The 24,600-nt window shown below is 49.2% G+C and overlaps 2 protein-coding genes across 6 annotated transcripts in view; both read left to right on the top strand.

Annotated features, from left to right (window-relative positions):
- RANBP10 (RAN binding protein 10) overlaps positions 1 to 15,294 on the top strand; it is a 69,874-nt gene extending 54,580 nt beyond the window's left edge. The window contains exons 5-14 of one of the 2 annotated variants that reach the window (XM_053604355.1): positions 2,136 to 2,158; positions 4,089 to 4,273; positions 6,977 to 7,089; positions 8,517 to 8,625; positions 8,735 to 8,883; positions 9,073 to 9,277; positions 10,028 to 10,149; positions 10,639 to 10,784; positions 11,093 to 11,204; positions 11,661 to 15,294. In XM_053604355.1, the coding sequence (XP_053460330.1) occupies positions 2,136 to 2,158; positions 4,089 to 4,273; positions 6,977 to 7,089; positions 8,517 to 8,625; positions 8,735 to 8,883; positions 9,073 to 9,277; positions 10,028 to 10,149; positions 10,639 to 10,784; positions 11,093 to 11,204; positions 11,661 to 11,791 (1,295 nt within the window). In that variant the 3' untranslated portion in view covers positions 11,792 to 15,294. Of the gene's footprint in view, positions 1 to 2,135; positions 2,159 to 2,271; positions 2,376 to 4,088; positions 4,274 to 6,976; positions 7,090 to 8,516; positions 8,626 to 8,734; positions 8,884 to 9,072; positions 9,278 to 10,027; positions 10,150 to 10,638; positions 10,785 to 11,092; positions 11,205 to 11,660 lie in introns of those variants that run through there. The other variant, XM_053604359.1, reaches the window with a different exon arrangement.
- A 2,035-nt stretch (positions 15,295 to 17,329) lies between these two features.
- GFOD2 (glucose-fructose oxidoreductase domain containing 2) overlaps positions 17,330 to 24,600 on the top strand; it is a 46,210-nt gene continuing 38,939 nt past the window's right edge. For 2 of the 4 annotated variants that reach the window (XM_053604242.1, XM_053604225.1), the window contains exons 1-2: positions 17,330 to 17,526; positions 18,017 to 18,154. The gene's annotated coding sequence lies outside the window, so the exon portion shown is untranslated. The remainder of the gene's footprint in view (positions 17,527 to 18,016; positions 18,155 to 24,600) is intronic. The other 2 variants (XM_053604217.1, XM_053604234.1) reach the window with 1 other exon arrangement.

Raw genomic sequence — 24,600 nt, 5'->3', positions numbered from 1 at the left:
CCTTCAGGGGCTGTTTCATTAGTTCTATTATAGGGCCTGGTTCCTGGGGCCCCAGAAAAAACTCAGTGGAAGGAGGAAGTAAGGAGTGGATGGAGACATGGCTGCATCCTATCCACAGCTGTCCCTGCACTGTCAGGGGTGTTTTCACACAGCTCTGTGGTCTCTCACAGGACTTTATATTCTCATCTTCAGTGACTCCTGACCTATGTGTGTTTGGCTCAGGGCGCTTCTTATCAGCAAGTTTGGCTATCCCGTTTGCATCCTGGATCTTTGCCTAGACCTTTTTCCTGTGAAGCAAGTCAGATCTTGTCATCACAATGGCCTTACAAAGGCTCATAGAGACCTGCAGGGCTGGGAGAGCAGTGTTGCCCTTGTCCAGTGTGTTAGGGGTAGGAGAAGCCTCTTTCCTAATTCTCCTAGAAGCACCTCAGAGCCTTGTCTTTCTTGCATGCCACCGTAAGGCAGAGCTGGCCAAGCTTGTGTAGGTCATCCCCTGGTTGGAAGTGTGGCAGTTGCCTTACCGTGCAGCACAACTGCAGCCAACTTGTACCTAGATCTCACAGTTTGTGAGGCAGCTTTCACAGAGTGTCTCATTTTCTCCTTTCTTCCTTGAGGTCAAGGAATTAGTATTATCCCCGTTTTTGCAGATGGGCTCAGAGAGGGTGGGTAACTTGCCAAAGGTCACACTGCAGGTAACTGATGGAACCCGGACTCCCCCTTCTTCCACGGTTCTGCAGGCCACCTTCATGAGCCTGGGAGTAAGTAGCATCCTGGCCACACTGAGATCCGTGAGAGCACCTCCTAGGAAGACCTGGAGGGTGAACATTGGGGTCTTGTCTTGGTTGCAGAGAAGCTTTCAGATTCTTTTCTGCCAGCTTGTCAGTTGTGCTAACTCTGTATATGGGGCTTAGAAATGGCCTCAGGCAAACAGACCATATGGTTTATCAGCTTCCCTCACTGAAGAACAAAATAGCACAGCAAAGCTACAAGACGTTCCTTTGAACCTTCACTTTTTCACCTATAAACTATTGTCAGAGACAGTATACATCTTCCAAGATTGTCCCGAGGATTAGATGATTCCTTTTAGGACACTCAGTCTAGCGCCCTGAACAGTGAAAGCAAAGTACATGGTACACTGTGGCTGGCATGATTCTGGCCCCAGTTTACTAGAAGCCCTATTGTCAAACTCTCATCTGTTCTATTTTGCTGAGTTTCACTTTCTTTTCTGGGTGGGGGTTAAAGGAGCAGCCTAGGGACCTCTAAGGTGTCAGCAGTTTGAAAATCTCTGAACACTCAGGAGCTTGTTAAAAGATGTAAGATTTTATCTAAAAATGAGAAGGCTATGAGTCCTCGGGAGAGCCTGTATTCATCCTGAGTCATTTCTCAATCTGCAGATTGTGGATGCTCTTGAGCATGGGTGGGTATCCTGAAGCCCATCTCCTACTCAGGCACACTCATGTATTTGGGGTCCTACTGCTCTCCACCACCCTCACGTCCCATTCAGGACTAAGGTTCCTGGAAACACAGCCCCTTCTTTTGGCAGGAAAGCCTAGAGGGTACACAGACATTGTTAACCTGGACTTTGCCAACTCGGAACCTCTGAGGACTCTGAACACAGATGGTCTGGGGATGGGTAGCCTCCACCCTCCTTGTCTCCACTTCTCTGTCAGCTTAAAGATGACACTGGGACATTGGACTAGGAATGAAGCTAGCTCTGCCACTTCTGCTACCTTTATGACTGTTGGAAAATCATTTAACTTCTAAGCTTACTCTTCTCATTTGTAAAATGGGATGATGAAGCCTCCTCTCCAGAGTTGGTATGAGGATCAGATGAGGTCCTAGAGAACGATCTGGCATACATGATAGGTTTCCATAATTAGGCCAGAAGGTCCTCAGGGGGTAGATCATTTGGGTTTAGTTCTTCCTAGCAGACTTTTCTTGAGAGGGTGGAAGAACTATGGGCATACCTGAGCATCTGACTTCACTTCCAGCCAGGCCACTCTGCAAATAGAAGGCCAGGGCCTAAAAACCTACCAGGCCTCTAGCAGTGTCTCCACCATGGACCTATGGAGGTGGAGGAGACCATGGGGCCAGCCCTGTCTAATGGCCTCATGACTGTTTCTTTCCCCCAACAGGTATAGCCTTCACAGATCTCCCGGTAAGTACTACTATCGGGTCCTCCCATCCTGGGCTGTTGAGGGTTGAGTGGGGTGGGGGTATGGTGGTACCTGCAAGTGCAGGGTGTGGAGTCTGGCCCTTTCCCCAAGCAGGGATGTGTGCCGTGCTGTCAGCTTGAAGGTCCCAGTAGGGGGTTTCTGCTGGCCTTCCTCTCCCTCCAGCAGCAAGGCCTGGTCTGCCTACACGACTCTTAGCAGGTGACAGTAATTTGTGACATTTCCAAAGGCAGCTGTGGGGCTGGGGGTAAGGTGGGGGAATGAGGGTCACTCAAGGCCCAGCTGGTCTGAGCCAGCTCCTTGTAGCTTATAGCCTGTGGACTGGGGGGATGTTCAGAGTACAGGGAATTGTTCCTGAACTGTTAGGGAACCCAGTCCCTTGAGCAGTCCTTGAAGAATGCCAGTGCTTCAGGTGACCTACCACTTAGGGCATCCCAAGCTAGAGAGTTGAGCTTTGTGAGATTTTCTTATCTTGGAAAAGGATGAGGTTTCCTGCTTGCTTAGTTCAGGGCTCAACCCTGCCTCTAGCCATCCCCTACCTTCTGTATCCCAGTCCTTTTATATTATAAGTAGTCATGGGCCTTGTCACATGCAGAGCCTCAATCCAGAATGCCACAAGCCTGGCCTTCCTCTGTGTGCCCTGGCTGGGTACTGGAAGGAAGGAAGGTTTGCTGACTCTGGTGCCTGCTTTGTGATCCTGAGTATCCCTGTGATGCCCCAGAAAATTCCCTGGTGATCTAAGGGAAATTAAGGCAGGAAGATTGCTTGAAGCTAGGAGTTTGAGACCAATCTGAGCAATATAGCAAGACCCTGTCTCTTAAAAAATGAAAAAAACTAGCCAGGCATGATGGTATACTTAGAAGCTGAGGTGCGAGAATTGCTAGAGCCAGGAGTTCAAGGCTACAGTAAGCTGTGATTGTATCGCTGCAGTCCAGCCTGGGTAACAGAAAGGGGCTTCATCAGGAACGGCACTGTGGGCTATGATGGTCAGGACCTCCAGTCTGGCTTGTTGGAGGAGGTGGGCTTTGCCTGTGGTGTGGAGGATGGGAGGGAAAGGAAGGAAGCGAGAGGTCTTATAGGTGCAGAGTTCATGATGGACTGAACCAAGCATGCAGGAAAAAGGCACATGATTCTCAGCAATGACACATGGCCTGACAATGGGAGGTAAAGAGTGGGCTGGGGGGCCCTGGGAAGACAATCACAGTGACACTGGGAAGAGGCTTTGAGGCTCTGGGCAGTAGCAGTGGGGAGCCACAGAAAGTACAGAGAAGGAGTGACTTGGCAAAAGCTGGTCATGGCAGAGGATAGGTGGAAAGTAGGGAGGCCCACACCTCAATGTCCCCAGAAGACCCTCCCTTCAGGGAGCCTCTGACAGAAAGGGCAGTATCCTCTCCTTACCCTTTGTCAGCACAGGGGGTCCAAATCACTACTCCCTTTGCCAGACTGTCCTCCCCTTCTTCCTGGAGTAACCCCATCTCTACCTGCCCCCTCTTATACCTCTTTTTTTATGGAAAAGGGATTGTTGGCCCTGGATCTTTCTGAGAGGAGCCGTTACCCACCTTTGCAGCAGACCTTCATGGGCACATCTGCCGGGTCACGGAGCCCAGCCTGCCTCTGTGTGTCCTGGCTGAGTTCCAGAGGAGGATCTTGGGCCATGGGGACACAGTGGCTTCTGATGCAGGACAGGAGGCTCTCCATACTGAGCCTCGCTTGTCTTTCTTTTGCTTTCTCCACTCTAGCTTTGGGGGATGATGTCTCTGGTAGGGAGGTGGGCAGAATGGAGCTTTGCCCTACCTCTTCCAGCCTTGCTGCATCTCGCTCAGTGCTAGCACAACTGGCAGGAGCCAGGGAGGTGAGGCAAGGCCCTGCTGCCTCACTGTCCTCAGGGCCTGACTGACACTTTGTTCTCCTTAGGCCAACCTCTACCCCACTGTAGGCCTACAGACACCTGGGGAGATTGTGGATGCCAACTTCGGGCAGCAGCCCTTCCTGTTTGACATTGAGGACTACATGCGGGAGTGGCGTGCCAAGGTCCAGGGTACTGTCCACTGCTTCCCCATCAGTGCCCGGCTTGGTGAATGGCAAGCGGTGCTGCAGAAGTGAGTGCCCTACTCCTGCCCTTTACGTATCCCCATGACATCCCAAGGGCCTCACTCTCCTGTAGTGCTACAGGCTGCTCCTGTGGCCTCTAGTGTGTGGCAGCCCCCTGGGAAGCACTCCCTGGGTGATGTAGCCTGCTGTTTTCCTCTTCCCTGTCATCAGAGGGACAGCTCCCACTGAAACCATTGCCCCTGCACCAGATTGGAATTAGGGCTATATTCCTTCCCCAGGGTACTTTGCAGAGGTTGCCTTATCGTCTTGTCCTCTGGGGACTTTCTCCCTCACCCTCGGGGATATCTATCATGCCACGAGTCTGGCCTGTGAGGTAGCCTCAGGAGCTACCTCAGGTAGCCTTAGCATCCAGCTAAGTCCCATTCATTTATGGCAGTGGTGGTGGGAAGAGAGCTATTCCATAGGACCAGTCTAGCTTGCTCCTTGGCTAATTAATTCCCAGACTATTGGAAGCCAATGTTGCATGTTGCTAAGACGCCCAAGGGAGGCCAGGGTTAGGTCTCTCTTCTATTTGCTACCTGCAGGCCCGAATGAGGCAGTGACCCACTCTACTAGGAGGAAGGTGATAGCTTGGCTCCCAAGGGTGGGCAGGTGAACATAGGGGAAGGGCTGGGCTTCTGCTAGCCCTGTAAAGGAACCAGGGTGCTGGTATCCTTGGGTGAGGTTGGGGTACACACTGAGTTCTTTGTCCAGCCTGCCTTTCTTGAGGGATTAATCATGAAGTAGGCCCCAAGAGTGGGTTGAGGCTGAGGCTAGGTGGTTAGACCCTCCTTAGGAAAAACAGCATTGCTACCTCTTGTTCCCAGTCCCCAGAGCAGGCTCCTTCCTTGGAGAGCTAGGACAGTGCTACTCCCTGCAGGCTTGCTGGGATGGGCAAGTGGAGGGGTGGAGCTGCCCAGGCTGCCTGGGGGAGGAGTGATACTCTCAGCTGTCAGGGCCTAGGCCCGGCACACATTTGTTTACATGTGTGTACCCATGTGCCTATATGAATTCACGTGTCACATTTGCCAAGAGCTGTATATATTTTGTGTTCTGTGGCTTCACATCATTTTATGAATATTGATAATGACTGTTATCTCAGAGACAAATTTCCCACAAACCTGTTGGTTGGCTTCCCCTAAAGAGAAGTCAAGTTATGGTTCATGTAGGTAACCTTTTAGCATAAGGAATTTTTCATATTTATGATTGCTGGCCATAAATCACAGTGGCTAATGCCTGTAATCCTAGCAATCTGGGAGGCTGAGGCAGGTGGACCGCCTGAGCTCATGAGTTTGAGACCAACCTGAGCCAGAGCGAGACTCTTTCTCTAAAAATTTCTGGGGGTTGTGGTGACCACCTGTAGTACCACCTACTTGGGAGGCTGAGGCAAGAGAATTGCTTGAGCCCAAGAGTTTGAGATTGCTGTGAGCAATGATGCCACGGCACTCTGCCAAGGGTGACAAAGTTAGACTTTGTCTCAAAATAAGATTGCTTTCTTGGTGTTCTTTTAAGAAGTGGAATTTTTTAGTCAAAGGGCCTGAACCTTTTGGTGGCATCTGATGTTCATATAGGCTCATATTTTTTGAACAAGTTTTGCCCTTGTGTTTATAATAATAATCTAGCCATGATAATTATTTAGAATACTATATAAAACATAACCTTATAATAAGTTGTATTTATTGAGGACTACATGCAGTGGTGGCGTGCCAAGGTCCAGAGAGTGAGGACGTGCGTGTCTTACTTCCTGCCAGGCACTTTATTTGTATTGTCTCATTTATTCCTTAAAGCATGAGGAAGACACACACCTCTGTGTCCTCTTGTGCCTTCTACACGACAGCCCTTTGGATATTTATGTTTGGCAGTTACAGTAATAACATGAGACATCACTATGCACACACTGAGGTATTCAGTCCTGTGCACATCAGACAAAAGGGCTCTTGCTTCTGCTGTACTTATATAAACACATGTACACACATGTACCACTGCTGAGGCAGCTGCAGATAGGGTTAAATGGCTGTTGGGTGTCAGGCTTCTCCAGGCCATTTCCCAAAGATTGTGTCCTGTTGGCCCTGCTGGTGCCTGTCTCTACCTGGCGAAATCAGCCTGATCTTTTGGCTTCTTGGGCCCCTGACTCATAGAGCATCTGGGTTGTGAGTTAGCTCTTTGTCACTCTTTAGAGCCAGCACTGCTGAGGGCAGGTTCACCTGGGGAACTGGAATGATTCTGCTGGTTGCATGGGGCAGCCTGCAGTGGAGCTCCTGTGTCTTGAGGATGTGGCCTACAGCTTCACTATCTGGTCAGCTGCCAGACTGCCTTGTTTACTGTTTCCAGAAGCCCTCATTGAGACCATTAGCTGTCTCTAGGCTTGCTGCAGTTCATAAGGAGGCAGCCATGTTTGCAAGGAGATGGTGTGTGCTTGTGTATGTACTTTTGTTATCATGTTTGCTTGCTTGTGGGCAGCATGTCCTACAGAAATTACAGCCACTCTTATGAGCTATGGGCACAGACATGATCAGGACCTCCCCACCTAATTGCATGAGCTTGGTGAGGGGGAGTTTTCATTTTGTTTCAGCCCTTTTATTTTCATTCTGTGAAGGTTGTACCTCCAATATGTGTTTATGGAAGACTTAATGGGGAGGTAGCTGTCCCATCAGGTGGTCAGTAACAAATGCAGTTCTTGAATGTCACCTTGAGCTCTTCCTTTCTTCTAGCATGGTTTCATCTTACCTGGTGCACCATGGGTATTGTGCCACGGCCACAGCTTTTGCCCGAATGACTGAAACCCCAATTCAGGAAGAACAGGCGTCCATAAAGAACAGACAAAGTAAGGTTAATTCTCCTCTCCCCTATCTCTACTTCACGTATCCCTAACTTTGTTTTCTGGCTCACGTTGGCCCTGGTTAACCTGTCAGGAGTCCATTCAGCTCTGGTCTTCACCACTCTAGAGACCAACCTGCAGCCCCAGGGCCTGCTCTTGTCCCACCTTCAAGACAGCACTGCCCAGATGGACAGTCAGCAGCATGGGAACATCTCAGAGCAGCTTCGGTGCACACTCTGAAAGCCTGGCACAGTTGAACTCCCTCCCCTGTGCTTTTTTCTTTCCCCCTGAATCCTGGATTCCACTCAGCCTCCTGATCTTCTGGAAGGATTATGTTTGCATCATGTCAGTCCAGTGCCCTTCTTTCCCACCAGTGACTTGGTCTTAGTAGTTCTGCTTGTCCCTAGCCTGAGAGAAGATTGAAGTGGTCAGACAGGAAGGCTGTGCTGGCTCCTCTCTCTGCTCCCCACCCTAGCCCTGCCTTTACAGACAACACAGAGTTCTTCCTTGGCCAAAGGGAGCCCTCCCAGTATTGATACTGGCCTGTGTACTGTGTGTGTGGAGACTCTTTCATGGACGGAGGGGTGTTAAGAAAGAGGAAAGAGCCCAGCAAGGAGGAGGAGAGGAGAGTGAGGACGTGCGTGTCTGTGAGTGCCTGCGTTTCTCTGAGCCTGTCGTCTCTGTGTATGTGCATGTGTCTGTGTCTCCCAGAGAAGCTGCGCTCAGCCAGACAGATGGAAAGGGATCCCAGACTTGGGATCTGCGCATGAGAGAACCTCACACCCTGAAGTCACTTCACTCCCAGAAGATGCACCAGGCCCCAGGGAAAGAGCAAGAAGGCAACAGCAAGATGCTGATGGCCTGAGAGGTGTCGACATCAGAGGTGCCAGCGTGAGGAGGATGGCCTCCTTTCCCAGAAGGAGCATGTCCCTGAAGACTGCCACAACTTGGGCTCTGGCCCAGAAACCAGTGTGCTCCCATTTTCACTCCCTTGTGAGGCCTGGAAAGAGAGAAGTCTGTCTGAAGAGCAGTCTCTCAGGCTACTAATCTGCCTGGGTGCCCGTCCCCAGATTCATGTTCCCACAGCCAGAGTCCCTCCCTGCCCCCAGATGGTAGGAACCTGCACCCTACAGCAGCAGGCCTCCAAACTCTCCCTCCTGCCTCTGGGCTGAGCGTCCTCCCTCTGTTTTCCCCTCTTACTCTTGAGGACTCTTGGCAGACACTTGGTAGAAACCAGGGTCTGTTGTGGGGCTGGGCAGCCAGGTTCTTTCGTCAGCCTCTTCTGTGAGCATCTAAAGCTGGCAAGGCACTCTGGGCCAGCCTGTCTGACTCTTGGCCAGTCCCTGCTCCAGTGCTGGCATATGCCAGCTAGCCGTGTGGCTGTGAGGGAGGTCTGCAGCCCTCTCTCACGGTCATGTTTTTGCTCCCCACAGAGATCCAGAAGCTAGTGCTGGAGGGCCGCGTGGGTGAGGCCATCGAGACCACCCAGCGCTTCTACCCGGGGCTGCTGGAGCACAACCCTAATCTGCTCTTCATGCTCAAGTGAGTCTTGGGCACCCCCAGATCTCCCAGAGCCCAGCCCCTCTTAGCCTCTGGTGGGAACATCAGCCCAGGCAACACCCAGAGCATTGCCACTCTCCTCCCTCCACAGGTGCCGTCAGTTTGTGGAGATGGTGAATGGGACCGACAGTGAGGTCCGCAGCTTGAGCTCCCGAAGCCCCAAGTCCCAGGACAGCTACCCTGGCTCCCCCAGCCTCAGCCCCCGCCATGCCCCCAGTAGTTCCCACATGCACAGCACAGGTCAGCCACTCTCCAGAGGGTTCGGGAAGAACTGGTATGGAGAAGAGAGGCCACCCCCTTGCCCTTCCCTGGGCTAGGCTCAGGCCTCACTGCTGGACTGGGGGAAGGGAGATTGGACCACTATGGTTATTCCTTGGGGCCCCACTTAATGGCAAGCTGCTCCTCCTCTAACTGTCCTCCGGCTTCTAGGAGCAGACAGTCCCAGCTGTAGTAATGGCGTCACATCTACCAAGAGTAAACAGAATCACAGTAAATACCCCGCACCCAGCTCCTCATCCTCGTCCTCATCCTCCTCGTCTTCCTCTTCCCCATCCTCCGTCAATTACTCCGAATCCAACTCAACAGACTCTACCAAGTCCCAGCCCCACAGCAGTACCAGTAACCAGGAGACCAGGTGCCTGTCCTGCTCTACTTCCTCCTTTCTGCTTTCTGGCCTATGCCAGCTGGGCCCACTGCAGTCTGCCCTTTGAGTGCCCTGCCCTTTACCCCTACCTCTGTACCAGGCATTGGCTCTGATCTCTGGCCCTTCTCGTGTTGTAGCTGCCACTTGCCCTTGCCTTGGCTTTCTCCAGAGGCACTGATGCTGCCAAGCTGAGAATGTTGTCTCCTTCAAGAAGCCTTCTTCTAAGAAGGCTGGGCCTATCAGAACCCCCAGGATCTATACCCTGAAGGAGCCTTTCCTGGGTCTGGCTTGTGGACAGCCAGGTTGGGCAGGCAGTGGGCCTAGGCTGCAGGCTGCAGCTCCGAATGGCTTTCAGCGGTCTCTAGGCATGCTTCTAGGCTACCTGGGTTTGGCTTACAGCCAAGGCCATAGCAGTGCCCATCAGGGCCCATGGGGCCTAGTCATTGGGGATGAGGGGGAATTATAGAAGAGATGTGTCAACTCAGGGGAGAGTCATGGAGTAGAGAATCACAGAGGCAACACTGGGACAAAGGGGGGTTCATCAGGTAGCAGGCCCCTGGGATGGCTGATGTCACAGTGGAGTCAAGTGTTAGAGCATGGGAAACTTGGGCTATCCTTTCATGTTCCTGGGAGCCCTTGATTTACTCACAGTAGCCCAGGGCTGAATCCTGAATGGAGGCCCAACTAGGCTACCCCAACCATAGCCTCTTGGCCAACTCTGACTTCAACTCTTCTCCGCAGCGACAGTGAGATGGAGATGGAGGCAGAGCATTACCCCAATGGTGTGCTAGAAAGCATGTCCACACGTATCGTCAATGGCGCGTACAAACATGAGGACCTGCAGACAGATGAGTCCAGTATGGGTAAGGGGCATGCTCTAGAATGACTCAACATAGTTCCCATGAGAGGGCAACAAGCAGTCCCTATGCCTTCTTCCCCTGGGAGGGGACTGAATGGGTCGGCTTTGGCAGCCTGAGAAGCTCTAGCCAGTCCTGGTCCACCGCCTCCTTAACTAATTATACACAGGTCCTTGAGGTGGCTCCAAATGTATAAAAAGGTCCCGGTCTATTGCTAAGACCAGGGCTTCTCTGTTTGAAGCTAGGGGGAGTTCGAAGTGTGGGTGCCCTAATGAGCACGGTGCATCTGTGCAGGGGGCAGCAGGAGGGAAGGTGTCCACGTCCTACCTGACCCTGAGGCTGTGTTGAGTGGACTATGGGCACTTCTGTGGTTGCCCCATCTACCCTTGCTGCCCTTGATAGAAGCTGCAGCCCTGTGTCTTTCCTATCCCACCCCAGTCCTACCCTTCTCTCCCCACCCTTCCTAACGTGTTCTCCGCGGGGCCCTGGGTGCAGATGATGGGCATGCTCGGCGGCAGCTCTGCGGGGGCAACCAGGCTGCCACAGAAAGGATTATCCTGTTTGGCCGTGAGTTGCAGGCACTGAGTGAGCAGTTGGGCCAGGAGTACGGCAAGAATTTGGCCCACACGGAGATGCTACAGGTACAAAACAAGCCTGGCCTTCATACAGAGTAGGCCCCCATTTGGTGCTGGGAGCAGGGTGACTCTGGTAGGGTCTACAAGGCAGCACCAGCAGGACAGAGCAGGCTCAAATCAGGTCTGCAATGGGACATGGGGCATCTGAGTGTACCCTATGCTCTTCAGGTTTGGGGCAGGGCACAACTAACCTACCATGTATTCCCAGTGTGTTTAGCTATCACTGGACACCATGTAGAGCACTGTCTCCTTCTGGAGCCATAGGGGGTATGTGGTGTGTGTCATAATCCTCTCAAAAGCACCCTGTCCTTTAGGATGCCTTCAGCCTGCTTGCCTACTCAGACCCCTGGAGCTGCCCAGTTGGCCAACAGCTCGACCCCATTCAGAGAGAACCTGTGTGCGCTGCCCTTAATAGCGCCATTTTAGGTGAGTAGATGTAACAAAAGCAGAAGCTAGCCCGTGAGTACCTGGGGTGATTCCTTCCCCTTTCTCCCTGGGAAGAGCTGATATTTGTCCAAATTGGGGCAGCAAGCTCTGTATTGGCCCTCTCTGGTGATTCATAGGACTCCTCAGCTCCCACAGCTGAACATAAACACTGACCTTCCTCTGTCCAACTGAGTTGTCTGGCTAGATCATTGTAGGTCTTATGCCATGACTGTGGGCCCAGGCCAATCCACAGGTCTCCATAAAGCTAAGGTCCTCATGTTCTTGGCCTGATGGCAGGGCCATAGCCTAGTGGCTGAAACACACTCAAACAGAGATACTGAACGTTCTTGTTGCAAAAAATTCTGTCTACCCTCCCCACCTTCCACCACTATGGGAATTTTGACCTAGGCCTAATTCCTGGGTAGAGCAGTGACCAGGCCTGTCTTTCCTCCACAGAGTCTCAGAACCTGCCAAAGCAGCCACCTCTGATGCTCGCCTTGGGTCAGGCATCTGAATGTCTACGGCTCATGGCCCGAGCGGGCCTGGGATCTTGCTCCTTTGCCAGAGTCGATGACTACTTGCACTAGCTGACCATGGTCACTGGCCCCACCTGACTGTCCACCAGCCTCAGGGCTGGAGCAGTCCTGTCCTTCTTAGGCACCTGGCACAGGGACCTGGAAGCCATGGGCAGAGTCCACTCCTGCCTGGCCTCTTCCTTCCTTCCTTCCCTCCTTCCTTCCTTCCTTTCCTACCCCCCACCCTTAGTCTCTCTCTCTCTCCCCTTCACATGCAGCGGCCTATGACACAGTATTGGCTGGTTACTCTCATGTAGCGCCTTCTACTTTGAAAAGAGGGGTTTGTTTTGAGGAGGGATTGGGGTTTTTTAATCTTTCTCCTGACTGAGCCACCAGTATTTATCTCTGGAGAGTTTGTGCTGAGCTGGTTTCTGCTAATTTAGTGATGAAGTCTATCCAAGTTGGTGATAGCTTATTATTTTCATAAGTAAAAAAAAAATGAGATTATATATATAAATATATATATTAACAAAAAAAAGGAAGACACAGTATTTATCGTAGTGTTAGTGGTCCAGCACCTCTTGGGTGAGGCTGTCCAGATACCATGTTTTTATTTGAGTCCAACTCATTTAAAAAGAATCATCTCTATCACCTCAGCCAAGTGATTTGTTTATTTTAGTCTCCCCCTTTGTTGAGCCACAGGCCCAGCTGTAGCCTAGGGAAGCCAAATAAGCTTTGGGGGGAGGGGGCTACTTGGTGGTCAGGATCAGTCTTAGATGATTTTGCAGTATCCCAAGAGGTGTGGGTCTTTAGGCCCCTGAGAACTGTTCTAAGCAGAAAACTGCAGGGCCAAAGGTCTAGAGAAATGACAGGTTGGCCCAGGGCCATATAGCAGAGCAAGGGAGTAGAGGGTTCTTGGCCAGCACGCTATCTACCACTCTACCCCACCTCTCACTGCCTGTCTTGCTTTCCTCTCTTCCCTTTTCAATACCCTGTTTCCTTTGTTAAGATGGCCAAATAATTCATTTACTCTAAATTGATTGCCTGGAAACTACTTGCCTTCAACCCAAGAGCCACTGTGCGTCAGGCTACCAGAAAGAAGACTCCATTCCCAGGACAGAGGTCTTTGAGTACAGGGGCTACTTTTTTCCTGCTTGGATCTTCACCGTCTCTGCACAGCTCTGAGGGAATTGATGCTTTCTGTTGAGAAGCTGGTACCTTGTGGAGGCAGTTTCTTGGGCTGCTGGTTCATGGAGTGGATGGAATCCTTGGTCCCCTAGACCAGCTTTGCTGCCACTATGCCAGGCAGCTTCCCAGGCACTCCTAGAAAAGACTGTCAGGAGTATTTGCTGGCCAGAGGATGGGACCCCACAAGCTGTACAGATTCCTTCCAGCTGTTTCCAATGGATCCTCACAGCTGGTAGAAAAATGGTCCCACTACCATTGGGGAATCAGGAGAGGAAGGGCTGAGATGGCTTCCTGGACTTGGGCAGGCCATCTGTGGAGAGGACTGGCTGACCTGGAGGAAGAAAGGGAAGAAGCCTGTGCAGAGGAGTACCAGAAGGGGCTGGGATTTCCTTCATCACCTCATAGCATGAGGGGGAGCATGCAGCTCCTACAAAGGGTAGGGTCAGCCATGGCAAGACCAGAAGTTGAACTTCCAGTCCCTGCCTGAATCTGGGCATGCTCCTGTTCCATGTTAGACACAGGAATGGGGTTGTTGTGGCCTCAGATATTCAGTGCCCACTAGGTCTGACCAGGTCCACAGCTGGACAATAAGAAAAATGATTGAGTTGGACCAGCTGCTGGCTATGGCCCTGTACTTACCCAGAGTTCTGGCTTGGGAGATGGTCCTGTAGCTGCTGCTTTTTCTTGGTCTCTGCCAGAGCCTCAACTGGCAGCTCATAGACCATGGCCTGTTGGGAGGTATTGTTCTGTCTGTAAGGGAAACCTGTGAAAGCCTAGGAATACCTAGCTCCCAAGCCCATAGTTTGGAAACATCCGGCTATTAAAAATGGTCAGAGCCTAGCCGGGCGTTGTGGCGGGCGCCTGTAGTCCCAGCTACTCGGGAGGCTGAGGCAAGAGAATCACTGAAGCCCAGGAGTTGGAGGTTGCTGTGAGCTGTGTGATGCCACGGCACTCTACCGAGGGCTATAAAGCGAGACTCTGTCTCTACATAAAAAAAAAAAAAAAAAATTAAAGAAAAATGGTCAGAGCCTGGCAGGATTAGGAACTAAAACCAGAGGTTAATGCAGCTGGAATGGGGTTCAATCCTCTCCTTTGCAAATAAGGAAACAGGCCCAGGAGATTAAGTGACTTGGCCAAAGTCACATAGCAAATCGGTGGCAGAGATGGGACTTACCATATCCCTGTGGATTGGTCCACAGCATTTAGTCCTCATGGGTGAGCCCCATGAGGGCTTGGCTGGTGTGGCCTCCAGCTGTGTCATGAGTGGCTGGTATCTTAAGGGGTATGTTAGGGATGAGGATGATACCTGGGCTTGGGTTATGAAGTGGCAGAGACAGGACCCAGGAGGGCCCAGGACAGCTGCATGGGGTTGGGTATGTGCCTGGCTCACACTTAGTATCCATGGTCACACCCTATTTTCTGTGCCTTATCTCACTGTTTCAGCTGAGTCCAAGTTGTTTACTCTGTTCCTCTCCAGAGGGGCTCTCTGTCCCAATTGGACAGCTCTCCTTTGGGACATAAGCCTTTGCCCCACAAGCTGTGGAGAGGGCCAAAGCCAGGCTGCAGACCCCACTCTCTTACTCAATGAGTCCAGGCTTGCCTGCCAGCCAGAGGAGCCTTTATGCATATCCAGTCCTACCAGCCTGATTCCAGGAGACTGGAGTGGGAAAGGCATCTGGGAGGAGCCCCAGTGAAGGGCTGGACCTGACCTGTGAAGACAGGAGGAAGATTTTAATCTGTTGGGTTGTCCAGCCCTGGGGAACAGCCTTCTCTACTCACCTTCCTCCTGTGGCACCAAATGGTTACTCCTTCCAGTGCAAAAACTGGCAGACTACTCAAAGGAAGCCAGAACCTCCTATCCCCATCCACATGAGTCTGCGGCTGGGTACAGACCATTAAAACAGGGACATCATGAGACAAGAGAATTGGAGACTGCCTGGCCACCCAGCGCCTTCTCACCCCTTAAGCAAGCACAAAGAAGATACAGCAGAGAACTGTCAGAGCTGAAAGTTCCTTTGGTTGCTCACAACTCAGGTATGCGTGCCGTGGGGCAGCCAGGTAGAAGAGCCCTACTTGACCGCCAGTCCCATACACCTGGACCTGCGGCCAGATCATGGCCTCTGGCTGTCTTAGGCACTTGCCTCTTTGCATCGGGTTTTCCTCCATTAGTAACTACAGCTGAAACAGACATCCTCCACATTGTGCACACTGGTTCTGCCTTTGTCCTTGAGAGTTGATACTTGGCATTAGCATGAAACTTGTGGGTGTGGGAGGGTTGAGAGAGAATTCTAACACAAAACATCCTATTAAAATTGTACTTGAGAGATGAAAAAACTCCTGTTGTATTTTGACAAAATTATTTTTATTAAAATACACATCCATGAGCAGTCATGAGTGTCTGTTCTCTTCTTTTGAGTCTGAGGTTAGCGCCCCTTGCATGATACATACTGTCTTCAGCCCACCTCAAATGCCCAGGCCCCTGGTGCCTCTTCAAGAACCCTTAAAACCTTGGGTGTTTCTAAGATCCTAAAGAGGATAAGTACTTATATTTCAGTTCTCTTCCTTGACAGTTTTCATCTTAGACAAGGAAAGTTAAACTTCATAAGGATGGGCCACAGGACATCCTATTTCAAAAATAAGATTTTAAGAACATGTTCCAGCCAGGTGCAGTGGCTCATGCCTATTATCCCAGCACACTGGGAGGCTGAGGCAGGAGGATTGCTTGAGGCCAGGAGTTAAAAGACTGGCCCAGGTAACACAGTGAGACCCCCCTCCGTATAAAACATTAGAAAATTAGATGGGCATGGTAGTATGCCTATAGTCCTAGCTACTGGGGAGGCTGAGTCAGGGGGATCACTTCAGCCTAGGAGTTTGAGGGTACAGTGAGCTGTGATGGTGCCACTGCACTACAGCCCAGGTGAAAGTGAGAAGGAAAAAAATATATATGTATATTCCAAATACACTTAGTGGGTGGGGTGCTAGCCCCATGTACCAAGGGTGGCGGATTCAAGCCCAGCCTCTGCCAAACTGCAACAAAAAATGGCCGGGCGTTGTGGTGGGGCCTGTAGTTCTAGCTACTCTGGAAGTTGAGACAGGAGAATCACCTGGGCCCAGGAGTTGGAGGTTGCTGTGAGCTGTGTGATGCTATAGCACTCTACTAAGGGCAATAAAGTGAGATTCTGTCTCTACAAAAAAAAAAAAATTATCAGGCCCAAAATATCAACAGTGACACTATTGAGAAACCCTGCTCTAGAAGATGGAACTTTGAACAGTGACTGAGATAGAAACAGAACATAGACAAGCTTTGATTCTGCCTTCTGTCTGGCTCTTCAGAATCCACGAGAGAAGGAAGGTGATAAAACCCCATCAGAAAAGGTGATTAGAGGTTATAATTTCGCATCAGTCAGGGAGCCTTCGGCACTCAAGAGGTGACAGCAGTGGTAGGAAGTCCTGTCTCTTCCGTCCAAAGTAGGCATGGTCCTGCTGCTGGCCAGCAAGTCTCGGTAGGAACTGCCTTATGCCTCCCATCCGCTGCTATGTCATCGCAGGCTGCTCTGGAATGATAGCCGGGAGACCCTTGTAATGCCAGTTGAGTAGGGACCCAGGCACCAGGAAGGTCAAACAAGCAGGGGCGGGGGCTCCCCTTGCAGAAACAAACCCCAGTCACATTTCCTACATAGCCAGTTTTACACTGAGGTCTAGTGACTTCTCTATTCCAGTGGATAATCCAGTATTTACTTGGAGGGACATAAGTTCCAGTAAAGAGGTCAAGGAAACTGAGGTCTCAGTCTTTTTTTTTTTTTTTTTTTTTTTGAGACAGAGACTCAAGCTGTTGCCCTGAGTAGAATGCTGTAGCATCACAGCTCACAGCAACCTCCAACTCTTGGGTTAAAGCGATCCTCTTGCCTCGGTTTTTCTATTTTTAGTAGAGACGGGGTCTCGCTTTTTGCTCAGGATAGTCTTGAACCCGTGAGCTCAAGCTATCCACCCGCCTCAGCCCCCCAGAATGCTAAGATTACAGGCGTGAGCTACCACGCCCGGCCTAGGTCTCTGTCTTTTAAGTCACTGCTACTTAACCAAAGACGCCTGAGAAAACAGAAAATCCAGTATTGTGGAGTAAGCCAGAAGTTCGACGAGTTCCAGGTGACTAGCTTTCTGCCCAGATAGGTTGTTGTCCAATACAAGACCTCTAACCCTTCCAGGACCCCCTAGTTCTTGACAACTGTAGGCGGATCAGAGAGAAACAGAAGACACCTCTCCGCCCTCCTCGCCGCCTCCGCCGCCGGAAATGAACAATCTGGGCCTCTTAGTTAGGATACTTAAGCCCCGCCCCCAATGAGCGAGCATGCGCAGCTCTCGATCTTACAGCCCCCCACCCCCACCCCGCTAGGAGCCACCCCCGTCACAGAGCATGCGCGGGTCTCCCGCTATCCTGCCGCCCCTCCTTTTCTCGAGGCTCCGGTTCCTTAGAAACCAGGCGGCGCGTTCCCGGTGGCTGCGCGCTAGACTCTAGTGCTCGCGCATCCCCTCCAGCCTCTGTCAAGAACTGGCGGCTGCCGAGACCCGTCCGAATCCCTGGTCTCCAGTGCGAAATAGGGCGGGCAATGCCAAGGTGCCAGGTGAGAGGGGGCCGGCGGCGGCGGCGGCGGGTGAGGGAGAAGTAGGGCATGGCGCGGGCGCTGACGGGCGCCTTGCCGGGCCTCCTCCGCGGCCCGGCGCCGGAGGTCGGAGGCGTGGATCTGCAGAACCCAGGCTTTAGCAGGACTGTTCTAACTGCCAGCACTCGCGCTGAGTTCGAGAGTCGCCCGGGCTTCGCCCTTTCCACCTCCGGGAAATAGGACCTGCAGTTTGGTCGTAGAAGTACAATTTCGGATCCTGGAAGGAACCGAGACATAACCTATCCTTTTACCAGATGCAGAAACCTAATTTCCCCGCCTCGCCGAGCAGACCCCCTAACTATGTGAGGATGGAAGCTTTGTGGATGAGGATGAGAGAGGTGTGGAAGCCTTAGACAAAGGGCTCATTGGGTAGCTGGCTCAAATCCTTTCAGAATAAAATGAGGCTTGGGGAGGAAGGTGGTAAATCTTTATTCAAGAAATGTGTGTTCAGATGACAGGTGCGAGAAGGGTCACCCCAGAAGGTGCAAGTGGCTGTGCCAGACCCCAAGTGCCCTCTGGGCATGTCTCAATGGCCGTGCCTACCTCTGAAGCTCTGGAAGGAAGTAGATGGACCTTGTGGAGACAAAAGGTGAGGTGAGGTGAGGTAGTCTCTTCAAGGCCTAACCACACTTTAATGGTGAGGGAGGGTAAGAAGGCGGGGAGATGAGGAATAGTTATGTGAATAGTTTACCTTCCAAACTTGAAGCACAGGACAGGAATTGAAAAGTTTAAAGCAGCATCGATGGACACCAAGGAAGGCTATAGACCGTTTTATTTATGTTCATTTGTCCTATAATGTCATGCTCAGGGCAAGACACCTGAGGAAGAAAATGGATGCCCTTTAAACATCTAGAACTGAGGTCTGGCACCACCTTTGTGCACAATGGGCACAATGGGCTCTGAAGGAAGAGCCCATAGTGTGGTCTGCAGTTGAAGGGAAGAGCATTTAAATGAGAAAAGGAAGACACTTAAGGGTTATTGGGATGTAAAGAAGATAGTTGTCTTTGACTCAGGGAAGCTAGATTCCTGTTTCTTTCTGAAAAGCTACACTAGAGAACAAGAGTTTTAAAGCCATCCACTTTACAGAAAACTTGAAAAAATTACCTCTTTTTTTCAGCTGGGAGTTTAGAGAATCTGTTTAGAGAAGAGAGGGAAATTTTCAGCAAACAGTTGTGTAGGTAGAATCCGTATTTCACAGAAAAAGATTCTTTTGTGAGAGCTTTTACCACTTGGTTGTCCCATTTTTCTTATGGAATAATCATTGGTCTGGGTCTGTTATTTTTATTTGCTAGGGAAATAGGATTTCTGTAGTAATGCTAAAACCCATTAGTAGTAGAACTTGCAATGCAAAAAATTAAAAAAAAAAAAAAAGAAAGAAAGAGGGTAAGTCCCTTCCCAAGAACTTAAAAATTTGCAGTTTGTGTGATTTTTTTTAAAAAAAATGATGTTCCCTAGGCCGGGCGTGGTGGCTCACACCTATAATCCCAGCACTCTATTTTGGGAGGCCAAGGCTGGTCGATTGCTTGAGCTCAGGAGTTGGAGACCAGCATGAGCAAGAGCGAGACACTGTCTCTACTGAAAATAGAAAAACTAGCTAGGCCTGTTGGTAGCCGCCTGTAGTCCCAGCTACTTGGGAGGCTGAGGCAAGAGGATTGCTTGAACTCAGGTGTTTGAGGTTGCTATGAGCTATAATGACGCCACAACACTCTACCCAGGGTGACAGAGTAAGACTCTGTCTCAAAAAGAAAAAAAAAAAAAACTCTGGGAGGCCAAAGTGGGTGGATTGCCTGAGCTGAGGAGTTCAGAGACCAGCCTGAGCAAGAGCAAAACCCTGTTTCTAAACAATTGCTGGGCACGCCAGGTGCTGTGGCTAACACCTATAATCCTACCACTCTGAGAAGCCGAGGAGGGTGGATTGCTTAAGCCAGGAATTTGAGACCAGCCTGAGCTAGAGTGAGACACCTCCACACCCCCCTAAAAATAGCCTGGCGTTGTGGCAGGCAGTCCCAGCTACTTGGGAGGCTGAGTCAAGAGGATCACTTGAGCCCTAAGAGCAACAACGTGAGACGATGTCTCAAAAAAAAAAAAATGGTTCCTGATTCTAATCATCAAAGTCAGTTTATCCCTAGCTTGGTAAAACTAATTTTCAATTTACATTTTACCTTGCAGTGGTATTTTTTCCTTCCAGAAGGAAGCCTTGTCTTAGGTTCATAAATTAGTGCCAGATCATAACTATGGATATTGTGGCTGGATATTTTATTGACTTGTATCTGTGGAAGTATTTTGTATAAATACCTCAAGAGATATAATAGGGCATTGTCAGAAGTAGATATAATCTTGTGAGGAAAACGGATACTGTTAATCAAATTCTCTCAGAAAGGCTTCCTGCAACTCATTGTATAGTCTGTGTAGAAACCCAGTTGGGGATAAGACAAGTAGGACAAAATCAAGGTAAGATGGAAGAGAGCAATTGCCGTCTGCAAAAATGGATAGGGTATGGGAGGGTACTTTGAATGTAAGTGCAAATACTTCCTTTAGTGGGTTGTTGGAGACTTTACTGCTTAATAAATGTGGCTACAGTGTACCCCATGGATTTGTGTGCTTTTCCTGATCTGCTTCAATTAGGAATACACTTGTTTTCCGAGAGGAGGGGGTGGACTTACTGAGAGGACTCTTGAAGTGTTTCTTAGTTGCTATGATAGTGAAACCTTTGATAAATGTTATAATTACTTAACATCCACTCCGTTTTCTGGAGCAGCTGAGGGCAGTTATCAACTCTAGCCTGTAATAAAGTAATCAGCAACATTTAACAGGCCAATCGTGAGCAGACCGTACCAGATAAACCAGTAGTGTTAACAGGATCTACTTTCTCTGAACTGATTTATAGTTTTACCATGAGAAAAGAAATGTAATGGGCACATAATGTCATCTGATATATGAAGTTGAAATACCCAGATCAGTGTTTAGAAAGAAGCAGAGACCACTAACTTAGAAGTAGGAAAGATGCCTTTCTGATGCCTGAAAAGTCACTCACTACATATTTATCATAGAGGATCTGATTCTAGGACAAATCCACAAGTAGAATAGAAAAGCATTTAGGAAAAAGTTGAATTGAATGGAGATTTAGCTATTTTTGAGAATTTGTATATGGTATGGTAATGGGATATTATTTTTCTTACATTCCAAAAGTAGCAGTTTTGTAGTAGTAAACTAAACTTCAATTTGGAGTCTAAAAGTCCAAATTACTTGAAAATTTAGAATGTCAGATATTTTATTTTTTTGAGACAGAGTCTCACTTTGTCACCCTCGGCAGAGTGCTGTGGCATCATAGTTCACAGTAACCTCAAACTCTTAGGCTCAAGCAATTCTCTTGCCTCAGCCTCCTGAGTAGTTGGAACTACAGGCACCACCACAACGCCTGGCTGTTTTTAGAGATGTGGGTTCTTGATCTTGCTCAGGGTGGTCTCCAACCCATGAGCTCAGGCAATCCTGAGCAAACTTGCTTCAGCCTCCCAGAGTATTAGGATTACAGGTGTAAGCCACTGGGCCAAGCCTTCAGATGTTTTAAAAAGTGGGAATGAATTTAGCTTAGGCTCATGAAAGAATGATAAGATATACTGAGAAAAACATGAAAGCAATGAAACTTCTCTACATTTTAACACCCACTTATAAATTTAGACATTAGATCAAGAATGTCTTTAGACAAAGACAAAGGAGGGCAGCACCTGTGGCTCAGTGAGTAGGGCGCTGGCCTCATGTACCGAGGGTGGTGGGTTCAAACCCTGCCCCCCACCAAACAGCAACAACAACAACAAAAAAAAAATAGCCGGGCATTGTGGCCAGTGCCTATAGGCCCAGCTACTCTGGAGGCTGAGGCAAGAAAATCGCCTAAGCCCAGGAGTTGGAGGTTGCTGTGAGCTGTGTGATGCCATGGCACTCTACTGAGGGCCATACAGTGGCTACAAAAAAAAAAAAAAAAAAAGACAAAGGAAACAACTCTCTGAGAGCCTTTACCCCCCCCTTTTTTTTTTTTTTGAGACAGTCTCACTATGTCACTCTTGATAGAGTGCTATGGCGTCACAGCTCACAGCAACCTCAAACTCTTGGGCTTACGTGATTCTCCTGCCTCAGCCTCCGAAGTAGCTGGGACTACAGGTGCCTGCCACAACACCTGGCTATTTTTTTTGTTACAGTTGTCGTTTAGCTGGCCCTGGTCTGGTTTGAACTCACCACCCTTGGTGTATGTGGTGTGGCTGGCACCGTAACCACTGTGCTACAGGCACTGAGCCCCTCTTCTTACTCTTAAATTTAGTGTGGGTGAGGGAACAATGGCAGGGAGAAGGCAGCATTGATGTTTCCTGTCTTAGGTGTCAGCCAAACAGTAATGAGATTACCTAGATAACAAATTTATGTGTAATTGAAAGGCGATGATCTAGATCTTGAGCTGCTAAGACTGCTATTTCTTTAGTGCCCCTCATGGATGGTTCTGACTCTTAGGGTTTCTCTGGCCCTTTTTGATAGACAACAAACATATATAGGATGTGCCATGGTGGCTTCTCCTAGGAAATGATCATTTCTGAGGGGCCTCTCTAGGGTTGACTCTAGGAGCACGTGAGATGGGGCGGTTGTACTGCTAGGCATCCTCTGTTTGTCAGGGAGAAGGGGGAAGGTGGAGAGATCAGTCATACTTCTGGTTGCATTTGTATTTCTGTGCCAAGAGCTCAAAGGACACAACTTGTATTTTGGAGCAATGCGGGAAATGACGTCACATAGTATTTTTTATCTGATGTTATTTTCAAAATAAATCATTGTAATTAAATGGCTCTTTCAGTTCTCCTAACCCTAGGTTTGCTCCTGGCCAAAGTAGTTTTTCTTCTGAAATGATTTTCTTTGTTTCTCTTTCCTTCATTGCTAATACCCCTAATATACTAATTGTTTATCAAAGTAACATTTAGGTATATTTAGGTAATTTATAAATTATATAGGAATGTTACCATAATACATTTTTTTTTTTTTTGTAGAGACAGGGTCTCACTTTATGGTCCTCGGTAGAGTGCCGTGGCCTCACACAGCTCACAGCAACCTCCAACTCCTGGGCTTAAGTGATTCTCTTGCCTCAGCCTCCCGAGTAGCTGGGACTACAGGCGCCCGCCACAACGCCTGGCTATTTTTTGGTTGCAGTTTGACCAGGGCTGGGTTTGAACCTGTCACCCTCGGTATATGGGGCCGGCGCCTTACCGACCGAGCCACAGGCGCCACCCCATAATACATTTTTTTTAAAGACAGGATCTCACTCTGTCACACAGGATGAAGTGCAGTAGCAAGATCATAGCTCACTGTTGCCTTAAAGTCATGAGCTCAGATAATCCTCCTTCCTCTGCCTCCCAAGTAGCGGAGACTACAGATAGATGCCACCACACCAACCTAATTTTTAAAGTTTTTTGGTAAAGATTAGATTTTACTAATTTCCCCAGGCTGGTCTTGAACTCCTGGCCTCAAGTGACCCTCCTGCCTGTGCCTACCAAAGTGCTAGGATTACAGGCATGAGCTACTGCCAAAATACCTTTAAGTGTAAATTTTCAGGGACCTATTATCTGCTTGATATAAATGCTCCTTGACTTATATTAGCCCTATAAGCCCATAAGTTGAAAAAAAATTTTTTTTTTTTTTTTTTTTTTTGAGACAGAGTCTCATTTTGTCACCCTTGGTAGAGTGCTGTGGCATTACAGTTCACAGCAACCTTAGCCTCCCAAGTAGCTGAGACTATAGGTGCCCACCACAACACCCGACTATTTTTTAGAGATGGGATCTTGCCCTTGCTGAGGCTGGTCTCTAACTCCTAAGCTCAGGCAATCCACTCTCCTCAGCCTCCCAAGTGTTGAGATTATAGGCATGAGCCACTGTGCCTGGCCTTGAAAATAAATTTAATATACTTAATCTACCAAACATCATGGCTTACCTAGCCTACCTTAAATGTGCTCAGAACCCTTTACATTAGCCCAAAGTGGGGCAAAATCATCTGGCAGCATAGTGCACAATAGAGTGTCAGTTGTTTGCACCCACGATCACATGGCTGACCAGGGGTTGTAGCTTGCTGCTCCCTGTTACCATATGCATATATGGCTAGCCCAGGAGAAGATCAAAATGCAAAATTTGAAGTATAGTTTCTACTCAATGCATATTGCTTTTGCACCATTGTAAAGTTGAAAAGTCACAGTTTGAACAGTTCCAAGTTGGAGATCATCTCTATAAAACTCAGGCGTGGTCCTGATAGAGCTCAGAGTCTGGATAGGGAGATAAGACAGCAATTAAACAATAACAATGAGAAAATTCTAAAATACTAAAACGAATGGCTATTTTCAGGTGGTCATATTCTGTGTATACCTGAATTTTATAGCCTGCCTCCTTCACTACATACTAACGTAAACAAAAATGGGGCATTGAAGCAAAGAATGGCTTGAGATAATTTTACATCTCACAATTAAGCTGCTAGGAGATAGTTAATTTAGCAGCTGAACATGGTCCTGGCCCAGCTGTCAAGCAGTTTTCTACATAAAAATAGGAGATGCTGTTTTTTCTGCATCCGATGCCTGCTGGTTACTCAGCACTCCAGGTGTTTTCTCCTGAAGAAAGCTGGTTCTTCATGTTTCAAGAGTGGCTCTCTGCCTGTAATCTTAGCACTCTGGGAGGCCAAGATAGGTGGATTGCCTAACCTCACAGGTTTGAGACCAGCAAGAGTGAGACCCCCGTCTCTAAAAATAGCCAGGTATTGTGGTAATCCCAGCTACTCAGGAGGCTGAGACTAGAGGATCGCTTTAGCCCAAGAGTTTGGTGTTGCTATGAGCTGTGATGCCACAGCACTCTGTTGAGGGTGACAAAGTGAGATGCTGTCTCAAAAAAAAAAAAAAAAAAAAAATTCAAGAATGGCTCTTCCATGGGCGGTTCCTGTAGCTCAGTAGCTCAGTGGGTAGGGTACTGGCCACAGACATCCAGACAGGCAGGTTTGAACTTGGCCTGGGCCAGCTAAACAACAAT

This window comes from Nycticebus coucang, chromosome 2, assembly GCF_027406575.1.
Source record: "Nycticebus coucang isolate mNycCou1 chromosome 2, mNycCou1.pri, whole genome shotgun sequence".
NCBI classification, from domain to species: Eukaryota; Metazoa; Chordata; class Mammalia; order Primates; family Lorisidae; genus Nycticebus; species Nycticebus coucang.
Note: the sequence above shows the minus strand (reverse complement) of the source record. Positions and strands in the feature narration are given on the sequence as shown.